We start from the raw sequence: 19,008 nt of genomic DNA, 5'->3' as shown, positions 1-19,008 counted from the left end.
CCTTCCTGACCACTTCAGATTCTGTTCCCATTAATCCTCCGAAACAGTTGTACGTACATATATACAACTGCCATGCAGACTGAGCATGTTATATTTAGAAATATAGATGGATATACACGTATATATGTGTGTAACAACAATTAATGAAAAAAGGGGCCATGAATTTGAAAGATAGAAAGGAGGTTATATGTGAGGGTTTGAAGGGCAGAAAAGGAAGGGAGAAATGTGATTATAATCTCAAGAATAAATGGAAAATAATGGCCTCGGATCCTCTGTAGTGAGGGTAGCCTTGAAGTCTTGATTCCTCTGCTTGGCACGTCTTGAGTCCTAGGATTATAGGCATGTGCCATGATTCCCAGTTACTTTTCCTTTCATGGTTTCTTTCCTTAAACTTATATAGTTTCCCTTATTTAGTTTTTGAATGCTAGCAGTTATCAAATATATGTGTCAGTGTTGTCTCCCGTCTGAACCTCAGCTTTTTAAATCTCTTTTGGACCTACTTGGATGTGTAAAAACTATCAAATTTAACAAAGCAGAACATAAGAGGTTTTACCCAGACATCTGCTGCTTTCCCATATAGGTGAAAGGTTCTGCCATTTTCCCCAGTTACTTCCGCCCCAAACCATGACTCAGCCAGAAGGCTTACTCACCCTTTCAGAGCTGTTCCGCCCCCCTTGCTTGTGAGACATTGCTTGCCTGATAGCTTTTGTTTCTCTAGCCATGCAGTTCTGGCTGCTGTTATTGTAATAGACCAGTGAGCTCCCATTTGTAATGCTGATCAAAAGGCCATTACCCCTTGACATTGGACGGAGGAGGCTGAATGGTGAGGTTCTGGAGGGAGTGGTGGGTATTAAGGCTGTGTGCAACAGGCTTTGAGCAGCATATGGGAAAGAGCCTGTAGCTTACCGGCCCCCCACGCCCCACTCCTGGACTGCTTCCAAGGCATGCTGATTTCATAGGTATCACAGAAGTTTCTTAAGATAGTGGTCATCTAAGTTAATATGTAGAGCTGCTGGCAGCTTCCTGCAGGCCGGGTATTTATTCTCCTTCTTTCCCCTTGCCCCCATCTTGCTTATCTGAGATCCCAGGAACGTTAGCCAGCAAGTATCTAGAATGCTACCTCGCCCAGAGAAAGTGACCTATAAATATTTATTAAATATGCCATTAACTAAATAAATAGCTCATTAGATTTGAGCTGTAGTAAATTAGAAATGCAATAGGAGCAGAGTAACTAAGCACTGTGATGTTCGCATCTGGCGAGGGAGCATACTGTCATCTAACTTGCTTGGCTTGGTCACCAGCTGTTCTTTGTCTCATTGTGGGGCATTATCTCACCCTGCCCTGTGTAATCCCTGAGCTATTCACTTTGCTTCCTTCCTTGTGTTTGTTCCATGTTGTTAAGGCTGCCTTGAAACTGGCTGAATCAGACTTTGGTTATTTATTAACCACAGTGACTTTAAACCAAGTTTTTATCTTTTAATGTTTCCTATCCAACAGCTGCAGTAGGGCTGTGTCTTTTCAGTCTGTTCCAGACTGAAGTTGAATTAGGAGATAGGCTGCAGGAGTTGGGAGAGGCCATTGATTGAGTTATTAGGTGCCAAGTTTCCTATGATCCCCACACGGAGGACCTGAGTGGTACCACTGTGTTGAAGGAATACCTATGAAATGAACCAAGGGAGTGAGTGAGAGCGAGGGGTGGGGGTGTTGGGGATGGAGCTCAGGATCTGTCAGGACTGAATTGCTCTTCATTGGTGCTTCATTTTAACTATGGGAAGCTAGCTCATTTGCTCATGAAATATTTGTATATTTAGGCAAAGAAGTCCTCACCTGGGAGCATTGAGTGTATTTTCAAAGTAAGAACGGTGGGTAAGGAGAAGACATGCTTTTCTTTTTGCTTTATTTTTGTGTTCAATACAAATCTGTGGGAGGTGTGTTTGCACATGTGTACATGTCTCTTTGTATGTATGCATGAATATATATATCTGCCTAATGCAAAGAATAAATAGAAAGAATTATGGTTACTGTTCTCATGAATTTCTTAGTATATCTTGTTCTTTGTATCTGGACAGCTTTGTTGGATGGTGATTGGGTAAGCCGTCTCCGCAGCAGTAGAGTCAGTGACATTTTGGGCTGGTCATCTTTTGTACTCCAGGATTGCTGTTTTCCTCATAGGCTTTTAACATCCCTGGCTGTGTGTGGCCCCTGCCACTAATTCCTTAAACTCATATAGAGACAGTTGAAAATACTTCCTGAGTTCTCATAAATGTTATCGCTGTGTTGGAACAACTGCTTCTAGTTTATTCAGGCGGAGCATAGAGTGTGAAGTTAAAAAGGACATTTGGCTAACACAACAAACTTTCATCAGTAGCCAGGCCAGCCAGGCAGAGATCACTTAACAAACCATTGCTTGTTTTTGAGAGTAAAATGCTTTATTCTGACAGATCGTGGTTATTTTCTTATATCATGTCCATGGCCGATTTTATGGCATGATAGTAGAGCTAAGTAGTTGTGACAAAAACGATACTGCTCACAAAGTTTAAAATATTTACTAGGCAGGCTATCATTGTGTTATTCCTTGTTACAGAACCGAAAGCCCTCCAAGGGTCTTAAAATGTTTGAGATGTTTGAAATGTTAAACACCTAAGAATTAGAGCCTCTCTGCAGTACCCAGAATTCCCTGTTCTCCTGTCCCCTCCTCTCTTCTTTTAACCCCTTCCCTGCTCTCTTCTCTGTTCTTTCTATCCCTACTCACAAGCCTCTAATCTTAGGATTTCTTATAATAATAAAGTAAGAGTGAAGCTTTCTTCTTTTGTTTTAGGAAGAACTTGTTTGTAACCCCTCCCCCCATGGATCTTACTTTCTGTCATCTATTAATATGCCTTCTGTGCTTCTTTCTCTTTTCAGAAGTCTCTTGGAACAGGTAGGGAGTTGGAAGAGATAGAACCGTGATATTCATGTCTTCTAAGTGCTCATAAATTTTCTGAGGCTTAAAGGAATTAAAACACACACACACACACACACACACACACACACACACACACACACACACGACAGGTTCTCAGGTTAGCTATGGTGGCACAGTCAGGAGGAAGAGGCGGGCAGATTTCTGAGTTTAAGGCTTGGTCTACATATTGAGTTCCAAGCCAGCCAGGGTTACAGAGTGAGACCTTGTCTCAAAGCAAGCCAAAAACCAAACCTACTCTGATTTCCAAGTTTAGAAAAAAGTACAGAGAAAGATTAGAGGAAAAATGAGGTGGGAGACATTGCTGAGGTAATTGTAGAAGGTACTGTGAGCATGTAAAGGTGAAGCTGCACACTACTGTGGGAGGGTAATCCATGTAGTTTGGGACTAGTCCTGTAGCTGCTCTCAGCTTTTGCCTTGTAAAGGGAGAGGAAATCATGTCAATACTATAGACTTTTGAGTACTAAAAACAATTGTATGTTAAATAATTGTATTATCTCTCTCTCCTTTCAAAAAGCCATAAAACCTAATATACATTAAAAAGTTAAAAAATAACCCTGTAATATACTTTAAAAAAGAGTTACTATGAGGCAACTCAGGCAAATGGTACTCAGGGCTAGTGGGTGGGACCACCAGCAAGGGTCCTAAGGAGGAACAGAGTGTTTTAATTTACTAGATAACTTTTTTATGTATTGAAAGATGAAGAGGTGGAAAAGACAGTCTTGATGCTAGGTATACATTCCTTAGGAGCTCTATATGCTCCCATATGGCTATGCTTTATGGCTGGGCTCGGTCAAAAGCCAGCTGAGTAGAGCAGGGGGGTGGTGGGCAGTGTAAGACAAAAACTCGGGCAGACATGCAAGTGCTAAGGGCAGTCTCTTTGCTACCAGTGTGTCTTAGAAAGTTTATTGCTCTAGTATTTGTAAAAAAAACTGTGAATGGAAGGATTATTGTGAATTCCAAAGAAGGACCAGAACTTTGCAGATTCCCAGCTCTTCGCATTGTCAGTAATTGTACTGGGAACATTGTATAGAAAGGTTTGGAGTTATTCTCGGTTTACCTAAAGAAGCTCAAGCATGCAGGTTTCGTGTGGTACATGGGTACTGCCTTGTGGATAAGTAATGAAAACGTAGTATATAATAGTACCAACAGACTGTGATACTCAGTGTACCATTCGGGAGAGCAATACATAAAACAGGTCCACATAACCAGAAATTGGTGCTGTTTTTGGCTTTTGATTGGATCTTACTTCTTTTCCTCTGTTAACTGTTTCATATAATTCCAATTCTAATGTTCTGCTGGAATGCACTTTATACCATTATATGTAGATTTTCTATTGTAAATTTCTAGATATAATTTACTAATCTTTTACTTAGAATTTGTATATTTATCTGATAGACATGAAAGTCTTCAGTAATCACTAGGATGGATTATCCCTTACATGAAAGAACATGCCTTACATTTATTGCTGAACTTTCCAGATAGGCTGAAGTGATGGGAGGACAGCGAGCTCCATTTCTAGCCCAGGTTAAACTTTTAATTGTGAATTTTAACACTTTAACCTAGGCATAGGCAGCAGTGTTCTAGATGGCCTATTCTTTTATCATCCCATGTTATCATATAGTATCTGTACTCTAGACTACTCGTACAGGGGAGCTGACAACCCATCCCACAGCACGTGTAGAAATTTTAACAGACACAGAAGAGTAATTAACAGAGTGCCACACCTGTGTTCACCAGAGTAATTTTGTGCACATTCATTTTTATTTGTGCACTTATTGTACATGTGCATGTTGGGCACATATCATTGTTCACATGTGGAAGTCAGAGGACAACTTGTGGAACGTGGTAGGGCGGGGATCAAACTCAGCTCCTCAGGCTTGGGAAAAGCACCTTTACTGCACCCATCTTGCTGGCCTGTTCATAGAATGACTTTGATAAGGCGGTTTTTCTGAGGAAAAAGGAATTGGGCTGATGCATGGGAGGGAGTGGATTTCATTCATGTTTTGCCCTTTGCATACTTTGTGGTTTTATCATTAAAATAAGATAAGACACATGGTGAAGGAGAACTTCCTTTCCCACCTTGCCCCAGCGCTCTGAGGCAGATGGGAGAGCTGGTCCCACCAGTCACTGGCTGCAGCACTTGGGAGAGTGGGCCCTGTGCCTCACAGTAGAGCTGGGCCTGGTAATGAAGGCACAAGTCAACCAACCCTGGCCCTGAGGGCATGAGAGTGGGGAAGCTGACCTTGCCCCTTGCTGGCTGTAGCTTTGGGTAAGCTAGCCAGGGCAGTGCTGGAGACCTGGAGGGCTGTCCAACTCAGCTATCTCTGAGGCCCAGATCTGGGGCTTTGAGTTAGCGCACCCCAACATCTACCCAATCTATGATCTGCTGGAGCATATGAAAGGACCCATCCTGCAGATCCAGAGCTGTAGGATGCACATGCCACAGGCAACAACAGGATACCTGAGAGCAGTTCTCATGAGGATCCAGTGTTGATGGTGTAGCAGAAGCCAGAGACTTTGAACTAGATCAATGACTTACTGCAATGAACATTTTTAAGTAAAGATGTGTGGGCAAAGGGTATATTATATTGCCTGACACACCGTGATACACTAAGCTTCTCTAACAAGATTAAAAAAAAAATTCTACCATATTTTCTTTTGGGGGGAAGTTGCAAGGCTGGAGGGCGGATATGAAGGGGTGGAGAGATGTTAGGACTGGGGTTCATGATGTGAAATGGATAAAGAATTAATAAAAAGTTAAAAAAAATAAGACAATGTGCTAGGATCATGTGGTTTATTTTTTATCTTTTATTTGGTCAAAATTATTCTGTGATATTGATGTTAATTTTTGTTGACTTAGATTTTCTGACATTTACACATGTGAGATGAATGAAAATGTAGGTAGTAAATATATTTAATTATCCTTTTATCAGAAATCAAACTTGAAAGATTAAAACTGTGGTTTTTATATATGTTTCAGAAAATTCATTCTCTAGTACAGAGGTTCTCAGCCTCTTTGGGGGTTCAAATGGCCCTTTCACAGGGGTCACATATCAGATACTTACATTATTCCTTGTAACAGTAGCAAAGTTACAGCTATGAAGTAGCAACAAAATAATTTTATGGTTGGGGTGACCACAACATGAGGGAGTATATTAAAGGGTTGCAGCATTGGAAAGGTTGAGAAACACTGCTCTCCTAGGTACACAAAGCATAGTAGAAATGAATATTTGTGGTTAGTACAGTAAAACCCTATAAATTTCTTGTGCTGGGTAGAAGTTGCACCATTGTTTAAATTTGTTTGGAAAATGACTTTCATACAGTGTTGTGTGAAGACAATGTCAGCTCCTTCCTACTGTTTTCACATTTAGTTAATCCATGGATGGTTTGGTCCTTTCCATACTTAGAAACTTCTGAAGGCATATTTACCTATTTGGCAGCTTAAATACTGGAAGTGGACTTGTGATTTAATCCTTGATGACAGTATGATTCTGTGAGCTAAAAGCTACAAAGGAACTGGGCTTGGTGTTACATGTCTTTAATTTCAGGATTCAGGGGTGAGAGGAGCTGAGTATCTGTGAGTTTGAGGCCAGCCTGGTCTATGTCTTAAGTTCCAGACCAGCCAGGGCTACATAGTGAGAACCCATCTTAAAAGCTGTCCAAAGCCCAGAAAGGCCCCAACAATTGTTTAGGCAGACATATTTAGTATAATTTGGCTGGAATTGGAGCTTGCTACCTTCTCTGAGTTGAACATTTGACTTGTAGTTAAGCTTCAAGCACCACAGCGAAGTTGTTCATTATAACTATGTTGACTGCCACACCTTAATGACTAAAAGGCAAACACACTCCCATTATATATTCTTTGTGCTTTGTCAAGATGGTAGCCTGTAGTTTGTCGACCATCGAGGCTGGCCAGTAAGTCTGGGGAATCCTGTCTGTCTCCACAGTCCTGCTGTTGCAGCTTGCTGCCGTACCTGGCTTCCTGTGTGAGTGCTGTGGAACTGAGCACAGGTCCTCGTGCTTGGGCAGTAAGCGCTTACTGATGGAGCTGTCTCTCCAGCCTCTGGGGAGCTTGGATCTTTATATGCAGTATGCTTTGCTTAATATAGCGGACTTGTTTTGAGATGCGGATCCTTAGGCAGTTTCATGGCCTCTTGAAAAGGATGCCTGGTGAGGAAATAGGATCAAGTGTGGCCTAGCAAGAGGCTCCTATGTTAACCTTGCTGTCTTCAAATCCTACGTCACCTTTGTAACTGCAGCATTATCTGCCTTTGGCAAGTTGGCTTCTCTTTTAATTGTCAGCTCTTGCATTTATAAAACGGAGAATAACTAATGCCACCTGGGTTTCTGGTGAAGGTTAATAAAGTGTTAATAAAGTGAAGGTGAATATAAAGTACCAGGCTTGGTAGTCAGTGTGCGGTGCCTGGCAGCCTTTGGTTAGATATAACTAACAAATCTCTTGCCTTTTTCAAACGGTATAGTGTGAAAGTGAAAAATGTATTTAAGGCCCATATAATTATGCATGTAGTATAAATAAAAATACCTGGACCTAAAAACAACCTAGCTGGCTTAGGTCAGTCTCTTGATGTGGCTTTTGATGCAGTTTTAAAAGAGTCAGTAAGAACAAGGTATATGGAGTTTCACTTCTGGTGCAATGCACAATACATTTTTTTCTCCTAAGTACAAGAAATGAACTCTAAAATAGCAATACAAAGTTTGTGAGCCAGATGGGGAGATGACTCCGTTGATAAGAGGGTTTGCTGAATAAGCATAAGGATCTTCATCTGAATCTCCAGAGCTCACTTAAAAGCTGGATGTGGCTATGCGGGCTGTAACCCCAGCATTGTTGGGTGACAGGTAATGGGTCCTAGGAGCTCACTGGCCATATAACCTTACAAAAACTGCATGTTTTAGCCTGAGAATAGACTTTTCTCAAGTGAATAAGGAAGGGAGCAATAAAGGAGGACACCATCCTGTGGCCTCCACACACACATCAACACGTGCACACACGCTATACTATATACATACAGTATGATTCTACTATGCTTTAGTGAACAAGAATCAGTAACAGTTGTTTATCATCAAGTATTATGTCTTGTCATACAGAACCAACACATACTGAGGAAAGGAAGGATCTGGAAAACAACAAGAAATATTTCAGGGATGATAGTACATGACAATACTAATGGCGACAGAGACTGTCAGTGACTCACAGCCTGCGACTGTAGACATGTTCGAGTACTTGGACCCAGGAACAGTGCTTACTCTCGCGTTGCCTAGGGAGCAGGAAAAGTGCTCTGCCTCTGAAGGTTTTGTGTGAAGCGTGCTGAGGGCAGGTTTAGAGTTACTGAGTTCAGCTGTCTGTGGGTACAGTTGAAGATAGGGACTGAATGCCTGGCTCTCAGTCTTAAAGTAAAAGATGCTGGTGTGCATTACTTACCGGTTTTGTTGCTGTGACCAAATACTTGCTGAGAAGCAGGCTAAGGGGGAAGAGTTTATTTTAGCTCCCAGTTTGGAAGGATGCAGTCAGCAATGGAAGAACGGCTGATGGCAGGAGTGTAGCTGAGACTCCTCTTGTCTCACACCTGGCCGAACAGGACGGAGGCAGGAGGCAGGAGGCAGGGCTGATTTTTAAAGCTTTGGGTCAGCTCCACTGATCCATTTCCCACCGAGGCTCTCCCTCTTAAAGGTCTGCAACCTTTCCAAACAGTGCCACCATCAGGACCAAGTGTTCGCATACACACCTTTAAGGGACGGGACACATTCCAACATACCAGAAGTTGTGTGCATATGATTTTGGCTGCAGTTTACTATCTCTTAAGGTTTACATGGATTTATAGTTATGAAAAAAATAGATAGTTGTCCTTTCCATGATCAAAAGCAAAATTTGGGGAGGAAAAGGTTTGTTTTGCTTACATTTCCACATCACTGTCATTGAATAAAGTCATGACCGGAACTCAAACAAGAAAGGAGCCCAGAGGCAGCTGTGCAGAGGCCATGGAGGCTTCTGCTTTCTTATTGAGTGCTTTCTTACCAGCCCTGACTGGCTCCCACCCACAACAGCCTAAATTCTCAATCAAGAATTGCCCTACAGGCTTGCTCTTACCTACTATCTGATCTTATGGAGACATTTTCTCAATTGAGATTTCCTTCTCTCAGATAAGTGGGTATGTCAAGGTGTCATAAAACTAGCCAGGTCAGACTGTTGTCTCTGCCAGGTACATTGCTATAGTAGAACATAGACATGCAACTAGATTACAGCCTTTTAAGACAGATCCTTTAGAGTATATATCCCATTTTAAAATTAGTTAAAAAAGAAAGGCATTTTGGTACATGCTATGGTGTGTATGTGGGGAGATGAGAGGACATTTTTGTTGACTTAGTTCTCTGCTGCTACCTTATGTGGGTTCCAGGGGTTGACTTGAGGGCCACCTTGGTAGCCTGGGCTCCAACACCTTGAAGGAGATTTGTAAGATCTCTTACTTATATTCTTTTCTCTTTTGTTGTTTTTTCTCTTTCATTTCTTTAATTCACCTAAGTTTTATAACAGTATTATTCTCAATCTCTAGTAGAAAAATTTCTTAGTAATTATTTTTAAGTTCCCGATTTTCAAATGTAACATTTCCTCTCAAAGATTTAGTTAAAATATGATACTAATGTAACTTCACCAACTACAGATACCAGGAGGCAATTCAAAAGTGGGATGAAGCACTACAGCTGACCCCAGATGATGCCACACTTTATGAGATGAAATCACAGGTAATAATTATAAGAAATTTGATTTTTACTATGTAATTATGTTGTGTTTGTTCAGGGAGCAGTGATGAACAAATTGGTCTGCTCTTTTCCAATATAATTTATTTAAAACATTTAGCATATATTTATAGCTTTGTTTTGTGTGTAAGATTAGAAATGCATTTGTTTTTGTAGTGAGCTCAACTATTATTTCAACCTCGCTCAGAGAAGATACAATGTATGGATAAAATTACTACTAGTACATTTTTTAAATAGACAAAATGTTTCTACTTTGCTTATAAATTGTCTACTAATAACTCATTTTTTCTTCAATATGGAGATGTGTTGTATGTATGTGTATTTTTAATGTTATGGGTCTGTTGCTGCAGCATCCCAGAGCTGCTACTAGTGGAGCATGTAGTAGTCGCTCATTAGTCGTCCGCGGATGCTTGAGGAAACCCAGGCCTTAGCCTGACTTACGTAGGAGGAAGAGTTGAGACTGCCTATCATGCATGCATTGTTCTCTTAGTGTCCCTTGATTATCAGTGATTTCTATTCAAAGAGACCGTTCTTAGGGGGCTCAAATTTTCATATGCTTTGGATAAAGTAGCTGTGAGAGCTTATCAGATTCCAGAAAAGAAAACTGTAGGAAGGAGCTGTGTATCCATTCTCAATCCTAGCAAATAGGATCAAACTCTCACTGTTGAAGAAACTGGAATTACAATGACCACAGCTGGCTTGATCAACAACTGTGGTACTGTTGTCCAGGTTAGGACTAAAGCCTTTGCAGGTGGCTGCGCATATCTTTCTGGTTGGCCAGTTTGGTGTAGGTGGTTTTTTTTTTTTTCCTGTGTATTTGGTTTCTGAGAAGGTGACTGTGAGCACCCAGCACAATAGTGATGAACAGCATGCCTGGGAATCCTCAGCAGAGCGCTCATTCACAGAGACTGCCACAGTGGACTCTATGCGCTGTGGAACAAAGGCCAGCTCACCTCTGAAAGAAGACCAAACCAAGTTTACTTGGAGGAAAGAATGAAAAAAGAGATTATGAAGAAACACTCTCAGTTTATTGGCTAACCATTACCCCTCTTCGGAGGAGTGTGACAGAGAAGCCAGTGATGCTGGAGACAAGAAGAGAAGTCTGCTGACAAGCCTTAAATAGAAGTTGTTAATTCAGGAGGAGGAGCAGGAGAAAGGGGGATAGGAATGAGGAGGCGGGAGGGAGAGAATTGTGTGGTCATTGGAAAGAAATGGCCCCAATAGGCTCATAGGGAGTGGTACAGCTAGGAGGTGTGGCCTTGGTGGATAGCAGAAGATAAGAAAAGGTTTATGAACAGTTTAAAAATACAACTTAGAAATCATTGAAGACTCAAAGTTGCCAGAACTTTTTATACCTCTTACAGTACTCCATTCGTTCTGGGCACAAGAGGATTTCTCCAGAACTGCTGTACCAGAATAAAGGAAAGTCAGAGCACATTTGTTTTGTCACAATACTTTTCTGGTTTCATCTTGGCTGACAGATAATTAATTATTGCAATCCACTAAGTATTGTTCACATAATACTCTCAAGTGAGAGTTAAGTGCTTTAACAGGTTTGATTTATTTTATTGAGTAAGAATCCAAACAAATTAGGTCCACTGAAGCAGATTTTGTAAAGCTCTTCTTCATTAGAGGCCTTCAGGTTCAGGTTTATGGCAAAATATATCAAGAGTTTATTGTAGAATCTAAGAATAGTGCTTATGTCAAGAATGTTCCGAAATGCTCATGGACCCAAAGATTATAAATGAAATAAACTGTTTTCCATGGGTTGAAGTGAAACATGAGTTCTCTAGTTTCTGTGAATTTTCTGGTTTGTGTGGCTTGAAAAGCCTAGTTGTGAGGCCTGCAATCTGCTTAACTTTCACAACAGGTAGATGTGCACTTGAGACAGGATGGCTGGTTAAACAAATATATTTAACTAGTTTAGCAACAAGATTTGACTGTTTCCTAAAAAGTACATTGTAAAATAGAGTAAGTAGAAGTGACATGTAGACTTCAGACAGCCGCGGGCTCCTGCCGCTGCGATACAGCCACTTGGTTCTCACTAGCTGGACATAGAGATGCTTTATTCTTTTATTTATTTTGGGAATGAAAAAAGGTCTAAAATTTCTGATAAGGAACGTAAAGCAGGGAGTAAAAGTCATGGAAACGCTGTGTGCCAGGTTAAAGTGATGCACAGTCATTGTCCATGTGTGGCTCTTGACCGGTCGTTGGTCAGTTTGTCTTCCACGTGCTTCTGACGGGTTTTGTTTGTTCTTCTTTTGGCACTTAGGTCCTGATGTCTCTTCATGAGATGTTTCCAGCAGTACACGCAGCAGAAATGGCTGTCAAGCGGAACCCGCACTCGTGGGAGTCCTGGCAGACTTTAGGCCGTGCTCAGCTTGGATTAGGAGAGATAGTCCTGGTAAAGAAATCAGTCTGTTATAATGCTCAAAATTAAGTCTATTTTGATTATAAAAGGACAGGTGCACATTGTATTCTGCCTCACCCTGTTACCCTATATTTTCTCTACCCTTTTTTTTCCTCCCAAACCCCACCCTGTTAGTTTACTTTGTTCCTTAGACAAATTTATTTCATTTAATGTATACACAGATGACTTTATGTGACTGTATAAAAATCTAGGAACAATGGATGAGAAAATATTTGATGTTTGTCTTTCTGAGACTGGCTTGATGCACTTAATATGATTTGCTTCCAATAGCATTTCTTTCCCTGAAAACATTTTAACTTCATTCTTCTTTATAGCTTAAAAGATGCACTGCGTATGTATACACACCACATTTCCCTTATCTCTTGCTCTGATGGGGGCACCTGGGTTGTTTCCTAGTTAGTTGTTGTGAATAGTATTATATAAATATTGATGTGTAGGTATGTCTGTGATAACTCTGCTTGGTGTCCTTTGAGTAAATACTCAGGAGTGGTGTAGCTGGATCAAAGCTGGGTCAAGTGGTAGATCAACTCTAGTTTGTTTGTTGTGTTCTCTGATACTAGTAAGATTTAACTTTTTTTAAATGTTTATTGGCCATTTATATTTCATCTTTTTCTGTTTTTGGATTTTAAAAACTAAAACGTAATTACATCATTTCCCCCTTTTCTTTCTTGCCTCCAACACCTCCTATGTTTTTTCCTGTGGGACATGTGGACCGTTTGTGCCACTGGAAGAATTGGCACAATCAGAGGCAGCTACTGTGGTGGCTGTGATGGTTGAGACAAGGGCCTGATTGACAGGCAAGTCCGGGGGTCCAGCGATGTATTCTTCAGGGAGAAGGGGAGCCCCCCTTTTTCCTCAAGTATTACAGCTCAGTAAATAAAACAGCCAGTCTCCCAGGTACCTGTTTACGTAACTATGTTCATCTGGTTGCGGGCCTTCTGTGCTACGTGTTCAGAGGCAGTCACAGAAACAGGACGGGTGCTTATCCCATTCCTGCCAGTCTTAGGATGAAAATTTAATTCTCTTATGTTTTGGGTTGTGGGCCTAGCCTTTCATGGCTGAGCCATCTCTCCAGGCCCCAAATTTAAATTTCAAGTTTGAAGTTTCTGAGGTTTGAACATGCTCCACCTTGTCAGTCCTGTACCAATTCCTCTGGTGGCACGGTCCATGTACCCCACACTTTCCCTTGCTTTTTCTCAACTTCATGGCCTCTTTTTCTTTGTTATTGTATCTTTATATAAGCGTATATAATATGTTTATATATCATTGTCACATTACTTATGATATAAAATATATTATAATTATTATATAAGCATATATAATATGCTTATATAATATATATTATATGTAAGTATACAAGTATATAAATATGACCTTCTCTGTCCATTTAGTTTTAATTGCATGGTTTGATTTCAGGGCTGACCTGTTGGTATTGGATAACTAGGTTGTTCATCCCTGGGGATGACTATTTCTCCCACTCTCAGGATTCCTTATTTGGCTGTAGTTCTTTTTCTAGTGGTGGGGCTCTGTGAGATGTTTACCCTTCCATATTACCATGCCTGTTGGTATTATACTTGGTCTTGTTTAGGCATCTGTATTGTTGAAGTATAGTGGGTGAATCGTTCTGTCCCTTTTAGGAAATACAGCCTCCCAGCAGATTTCCTAGTTCTCTATGTTTCAGTCTTTTGTCCCCCTTGTCCTTGATGGCCCCTGGGCCTTAGCGTCAGAAGTTGTGTTGTGAATATGTATTGAGGCTGGACACCTCATAGTCAGTTGTTCCATGCATTGTGACCAGTTGTGGTGTTCTGTGATGTAACAGGTTTCTTTGCTGAGTGGTGAGAGCTACACTTATCTCTTGGTATAAGAGTAAGTATTTAAAGTGTAGTTATAAATTGTGCTGGTTTCTTAAAGTGGCAGTAGAAGGTTCTCCTCTAAGATCTATGGCCTCCGCTGCTCTGGGAAGTTGGCTAGATTTTCAGCACCAAGCATTGGTTTCTTCCCATTGAGTAGCCTTTAAATCCTATCAGATAGCTATTGGTTTCCACCAGGATTCGAGTACCATTATTGTACCATTAGGCATATATTTTTCCATACTGATCATTGTAGTGGTTCAGAGGCATCACAGCTGGATAGATCTTTTGGTTTCTTCTTCTCCTGTGGCAATTTATATAGTACCTTCCAGTGCTATAAAAGCTTGTCCTCAGAGAGGAGAATTTTGGGTCAGATCTAGCTCAGATCTTCTGAGTCTTTTATTGTGAATTGCATGATATCTTCAGCAACAGGGACCTAACGTTTTACTCCTTAGAGGCAACCAAAAGCAACAACAATAATGTTGTGGGAGTCTCTTGGACTACCGTGTGTGTGTACATACACATACACACATATACACACTGGTATGTATTATCCATAACTTTAGGTACATAAAAATAATATTATTCCTCAAAGACATTTCTTCAAATATCCTTAGTGTTATTTTCCCCACTTCCCTCTCTTCTCCACTCTCTACCCTATTTGTCTTTTCATATGACTGTATCTTACTGTTATTCTTTCTGGAAAATACTTACAGGAAATACATATGTCTAGTGGAATGAGAGAGTGAGAAAGCAGGAGGAGAAGAGCAAAGCCGAGAAGGAAAGGCTTGTTAGGAGAATTCTGGTGTAGGGTGACAGGACGAAAGAGTAAGAACATGGAAGAAAACAGTTCAACAGGGAAAAGGCATACAGAAGAATGGGATTACTGAAAAAGAGAAGTTAGAAAGGAAAGGAGAGTAGGAAACAAGGAGGTGGCCATGTATGAGCATCGGTTCTGTTCCCTCACGTCAGCCACCAGTGCTGAACCCAGCTTGGGGCTGCCTCTTGAGGTGTGGCTGTTTGTGATACACACTGCCAGAAAGTCTTAATTCCCCAATGCTTTCCCTATCTTCCCAGTCTCATTTTAGTTAGTGGTTTTAATGCTGTGATAATTGTTGTACTAGATATTTCATTTGCATAATCTGGTATTTCTTTGCATCAGTGTACTATAGTTTTTTGTACAATAACTTTGTAATACATTTAGGAAATCAGGAAGTGTGATGTTTTTGGCTTTGTCCTTTCTCAAAATTGATTTGGTGACTTGAGGTCTTTTGTAGTTCCATATGGATTTCAGAATTTTACTTTCTGTTTCTATTAAAATGGCATTGGGAAGTTGATAGGTATTGTACTGAATCTGTCCTTTTGCTTGGGTACTATAAGCGTTAAGTTTTATAACTCATGAGCATGAGATGTTGATCCATATGTTAGTAGTGGCTCCTGTATGTGAGCTCATCCTCCCAGGTTTTCTTTCCACATAGTTCCCAGTGTGTAGAGGTGTAATCAGTGCTTGCATGTTGGTTTCATATATTACAGCTTTGTGGAGTTTATTAGTCTTAATAGATTGTTTTTGTTTTTGTTTTTCTTTTTTGACTGAGATTCACTGTTTTGTCCAGGCTAGCTTGACCTCCTTGGTCCAAGTCATCCTCCTGCTTCAGCTCTCTGAGTAGCTAGGGTTCAGACACTTGCCCTGTGACTGACAGTACTGGCAGTCATCTTGTAGAATCTTTAGGGTTTTCTATGAGTAAGTTGTCTCATCTACAAATTGGGGTAATTTTACTTCTTCTCCCCATTTGCATGATTTGTATGTTTCTTTCCTGGTTCTCTGGCTCTGACTTACAGTTCAGCCATAAGCACGCGGGAAGAGCGTACCAACTGGTTGTCTAATACCAAATGGTCAGCCCTGAAAACCTGCATACAAAAAACATTGTATAAACTGAGCAGGTGATATCTAGGAATATATACATGCATGTATGCATGTAATTACAATTAATAAAAAAGAGGTCATGATTAGAAGGTGAGCAAGGAAGGGCATTAGAGAACATTTGGGGGGGGACAGTGAAGGAAAAATGATATAATTATAATCTCTAAAATAAAATTTAAAAAAAGAAAGGGAAGAACTGGCCTCATTCCTGATCTTGCAGGAAAGGTCCCAGTTTTTCACTGTTGAGTGTAATATTGGTTTTGGGTGTTTTATGCATGACTTTTATTTCTATCTGTTCCTAGATTGTTGACTTTTTAATCACAAAAAAGATACTGAAAAATTTCAAATGATATTTCATCTATTAGGATAGACTTTATGATTTTTATTCTTTACTATATTATGTGGTATATTATACCAATTGTCCCATGTTGAACATGAGATACTGTTCAAGGAGTATCTGTTTTTTTTTTAAGATTTATTTATTTACTATGTATAGAGTGTTCTGCTTGCATGTATGCCTGCACACCAGAAGAAAACACTAGATCTCATCATAGATGGCTGTGAGACATCTCTCCAGCCTCTGAAGGATAAATCTTACTTAGTCATAGTATATGATTCTTTTTTTTCCCTTGGTTTTTCGCGACAAGGTTTCTCTGTGCAGCCTTGGCTGTCCTGGACTCACTTTGTAGACCAAGCTGGCCTTGAACTCACAGTGATCTACCTGCTTTTGCCTCCCAAGTGCTGGGATTAAAAGAGTGTATGATTCTTTTAAGATGCTCAAGCCCTTAAAAGATAAAGTGCCGCTAATCTAATGGCTTTTCACATCCACCAGCATTTTGTCAGTCTTTTCCCCCTCACACTTCTATATTTTTTCTCTACTATAATTATCTAGTTATCATGGCAGACGACTATCTTCTGTTTTAAAAATAATTGTAATAATATACTAGAATATATATACATATATGCATGTATATCCCATTTACTTGTATATATGTAGTTGTACTTAAATGTGATGATATTTAGAAATAACCCAAATAAAAAAATCTTTTCCTGCAGGCAATCCGAAGTTTTCAAGTAGCGCTCCACATATATCCAATGAACCCTGAACTATGGAAGGAAGACCTTTCTTGGGCAAGAAAGCTCCAGGAACAGCAGAAAGTAGCACAGAGGATTGAAAAAAAAGAAATTCCACCAGAAGGAACAGACATGTCACCAGAGTCAATCCCTGACTATGACTTTGAGAGTGATGAGATTGTTGCTGTTTGTGCAGCTGTTGCAGAAAAACAGAAGTCAGTGTCTGCAAATAAAACAATGGTTGTCGTGTCAGCTTCTGGGACTGTAGAGATAGTGAATGAGAAGGCAGAGGGTTCTTCCACCCCAGATGGCTCGGTCTTTATCAAAGCCCGGTGAAGCAGTGCACAGGGAAAGGTGTTTGAATCTACCTTTTCTTTTTTGATTGCTACTTAATGCTTAGATGACATAAGGATACCCACTCTGGAGGAAGAGGGGAGAACTCCTGTTTGTAAAACGGGTTTTTGAGATGAAGCATATAAAAATCAAGTAATGGCATTATTATCCGTTAGGGAGTGTACCTTCAGTTCAGACTTAAGGTCAGCATCCTAAGTGAGATGGATTCTGATTGAAAGCATTTAATTTGACTGTATGAGAAAGCACACTTAAAGACACAGTTTGGAAACCGTGTTCTAGAATAGTGAGTAGTAGGACAGGCAAGTGTTCCTGCAGTGCCGACCTGCAGAGCTGGCTTTGTGATAAAGGAAGTATGTGATTTCTTTCCCTCCTGTAAATCTGCTGTTGTCTTTCTTCCATTTTTCTTGCTTCACTAGCATAAGTTTTCACAAACCTTGAATGTTCCTGACATTCATTTAGATTCAAAGTTATAACTCAGTTATATATGAATATTTGAAGTATTTGAAAGTTTGCCTAAAATGCATGCAAATGTGTGCTTCCTGAGCATTTCTTTGAACTTTTTTGTTGTTGTTCTACTTCGTGCTTCTGTTTTGACGTTGAAGTTAAAAAGTGCTAACTGTCTTCTTCAGTATTTGCTGATGTATGAATACTGGTGTGTCCGAGTGATGTTTCATTTTACTGTTAAGATTGAGTCATCTTTACCACAAGTCAGTCATTTGTAAAGATGAATGGCATTTACGGATTGTCAGTAAATTCTACTCCGACATTACCTGGCCAAAAAGAGTTTCTTTTCCTTTTTCTTCTTGTGGGGGGAGGCTAAACTAGACCGCATGCTAGGCCAGTTAGCACTCTGCGTGTGGCCTAGATGCTCATACTTCTTTTTCTTATTTTTGAAAGCATGAAGAACCCTGAAAACATGTCTTCCCTTTTTGTTTATTCATTTTTTAGAGACAAGGTCTTCCTTTTTATCCCAGGCTGGCCTCAGTGCTCACTTCCTGCCTCACGTCTGGACTTTTGGGAATACAGGTATGATCTACACAGCTGACTAATACTACTTGCTTGTAACTTTTCAGGAAACAATCTCTAAACATCTTTCTAAATAGCTTTTTTGAAACTATTCAGTGTAATGAAAAATAGTTACGATTCCAAATATATATAAAATCTCTCTCTTTAAAAGTAAAAAGGCAGAGGTATTATTAGAGTAGCAATATGTGACTGACAGGTAAGGAACTGGAGTGTCATTAATAGTACCGTCGCATGAGTATGAGCAGGACATGGTGAAGAAGCAGTTCAGTGTCAGGTGTCAAATGCCTGCAATCCCAGCACTGGGGAGGCTGAGCCAGGGAGTTGTAAGTTCAAGGCCAGCCTGGGTGATACAGCAAGCCCTTGCTTTAGTATGAAACAAAAACAGTGGAAAAATAAAACAAAACAAGAAAAAGTTGATTAACAATTCTTAGTCACACTCACAAACCAATACTTTTAGTGTTTTGAATTGTTGTTTTATTGTATATATTGTAGTACAAACATATGCAACTGTTGAGTGCTGTTAATTCTAATGCTCAGGAAGATATTATTGGTGTAAATATTTTTCTTTTAGAGATGAAAGTTGTCTTTGTTGTATTATGTAATTTCTGCAAAA

The 19,008-nt window shown here is 40.1% G+C and overlaps 1 protein-coding gene across 4 annotated transcripts in view; it reads left to right on the top strand.

Moving 5' to 3' along the window:
• TTC33 (tetratricopeptide repeat domain 33) overlaps window positions 1-18,138 on the top strand; it is a 29,312-nt gene extending 11,174 nt beyond the window's left edge. For all 4 annotated transcript variants that reach the window (XM_084782199.1, XM_084782201.1, XM_084782200.1 and 1 more), the window contains 3 exons: window positions 9,643-9,724; window positions 12,012-12,143; window positions 16,998-18,138. In XM_084782199.1, coding sequence (XP_084638325.1) covers window positions 9,643-9,724; window positions 12,012-12,143; window positions 16,998-17,351 — 568 coding nt within the window. In that variant the 3' untranslated portion in view covers window positions 17,352-18,138. The remainder of the gene's footprint in view (window positions 1-9,642; window positions 9,725-12,011; window positions 12,144-16,997) is intronic.
• The last annotated feature ends 870 nt before the right edge of the window (window positions 18,139-19,008 follow it).

This window comes from Acomys minous, assembly GCF_964271855.1.
Source record: "Acomys minous genome assembly, chromosome: 5".
Taxonomy (NCBI): domain Eukaryota; kingdom Metazoa; phylum Chordata; class Mammalia; order Rodentia; family Muridae; genus Acomys; species Acomys minous.
The sequence above is the reverse complement of the archived record's forward strand: the minus strand, read 5'-3'. Positions and strand labels throughout refer to the sequence as shown.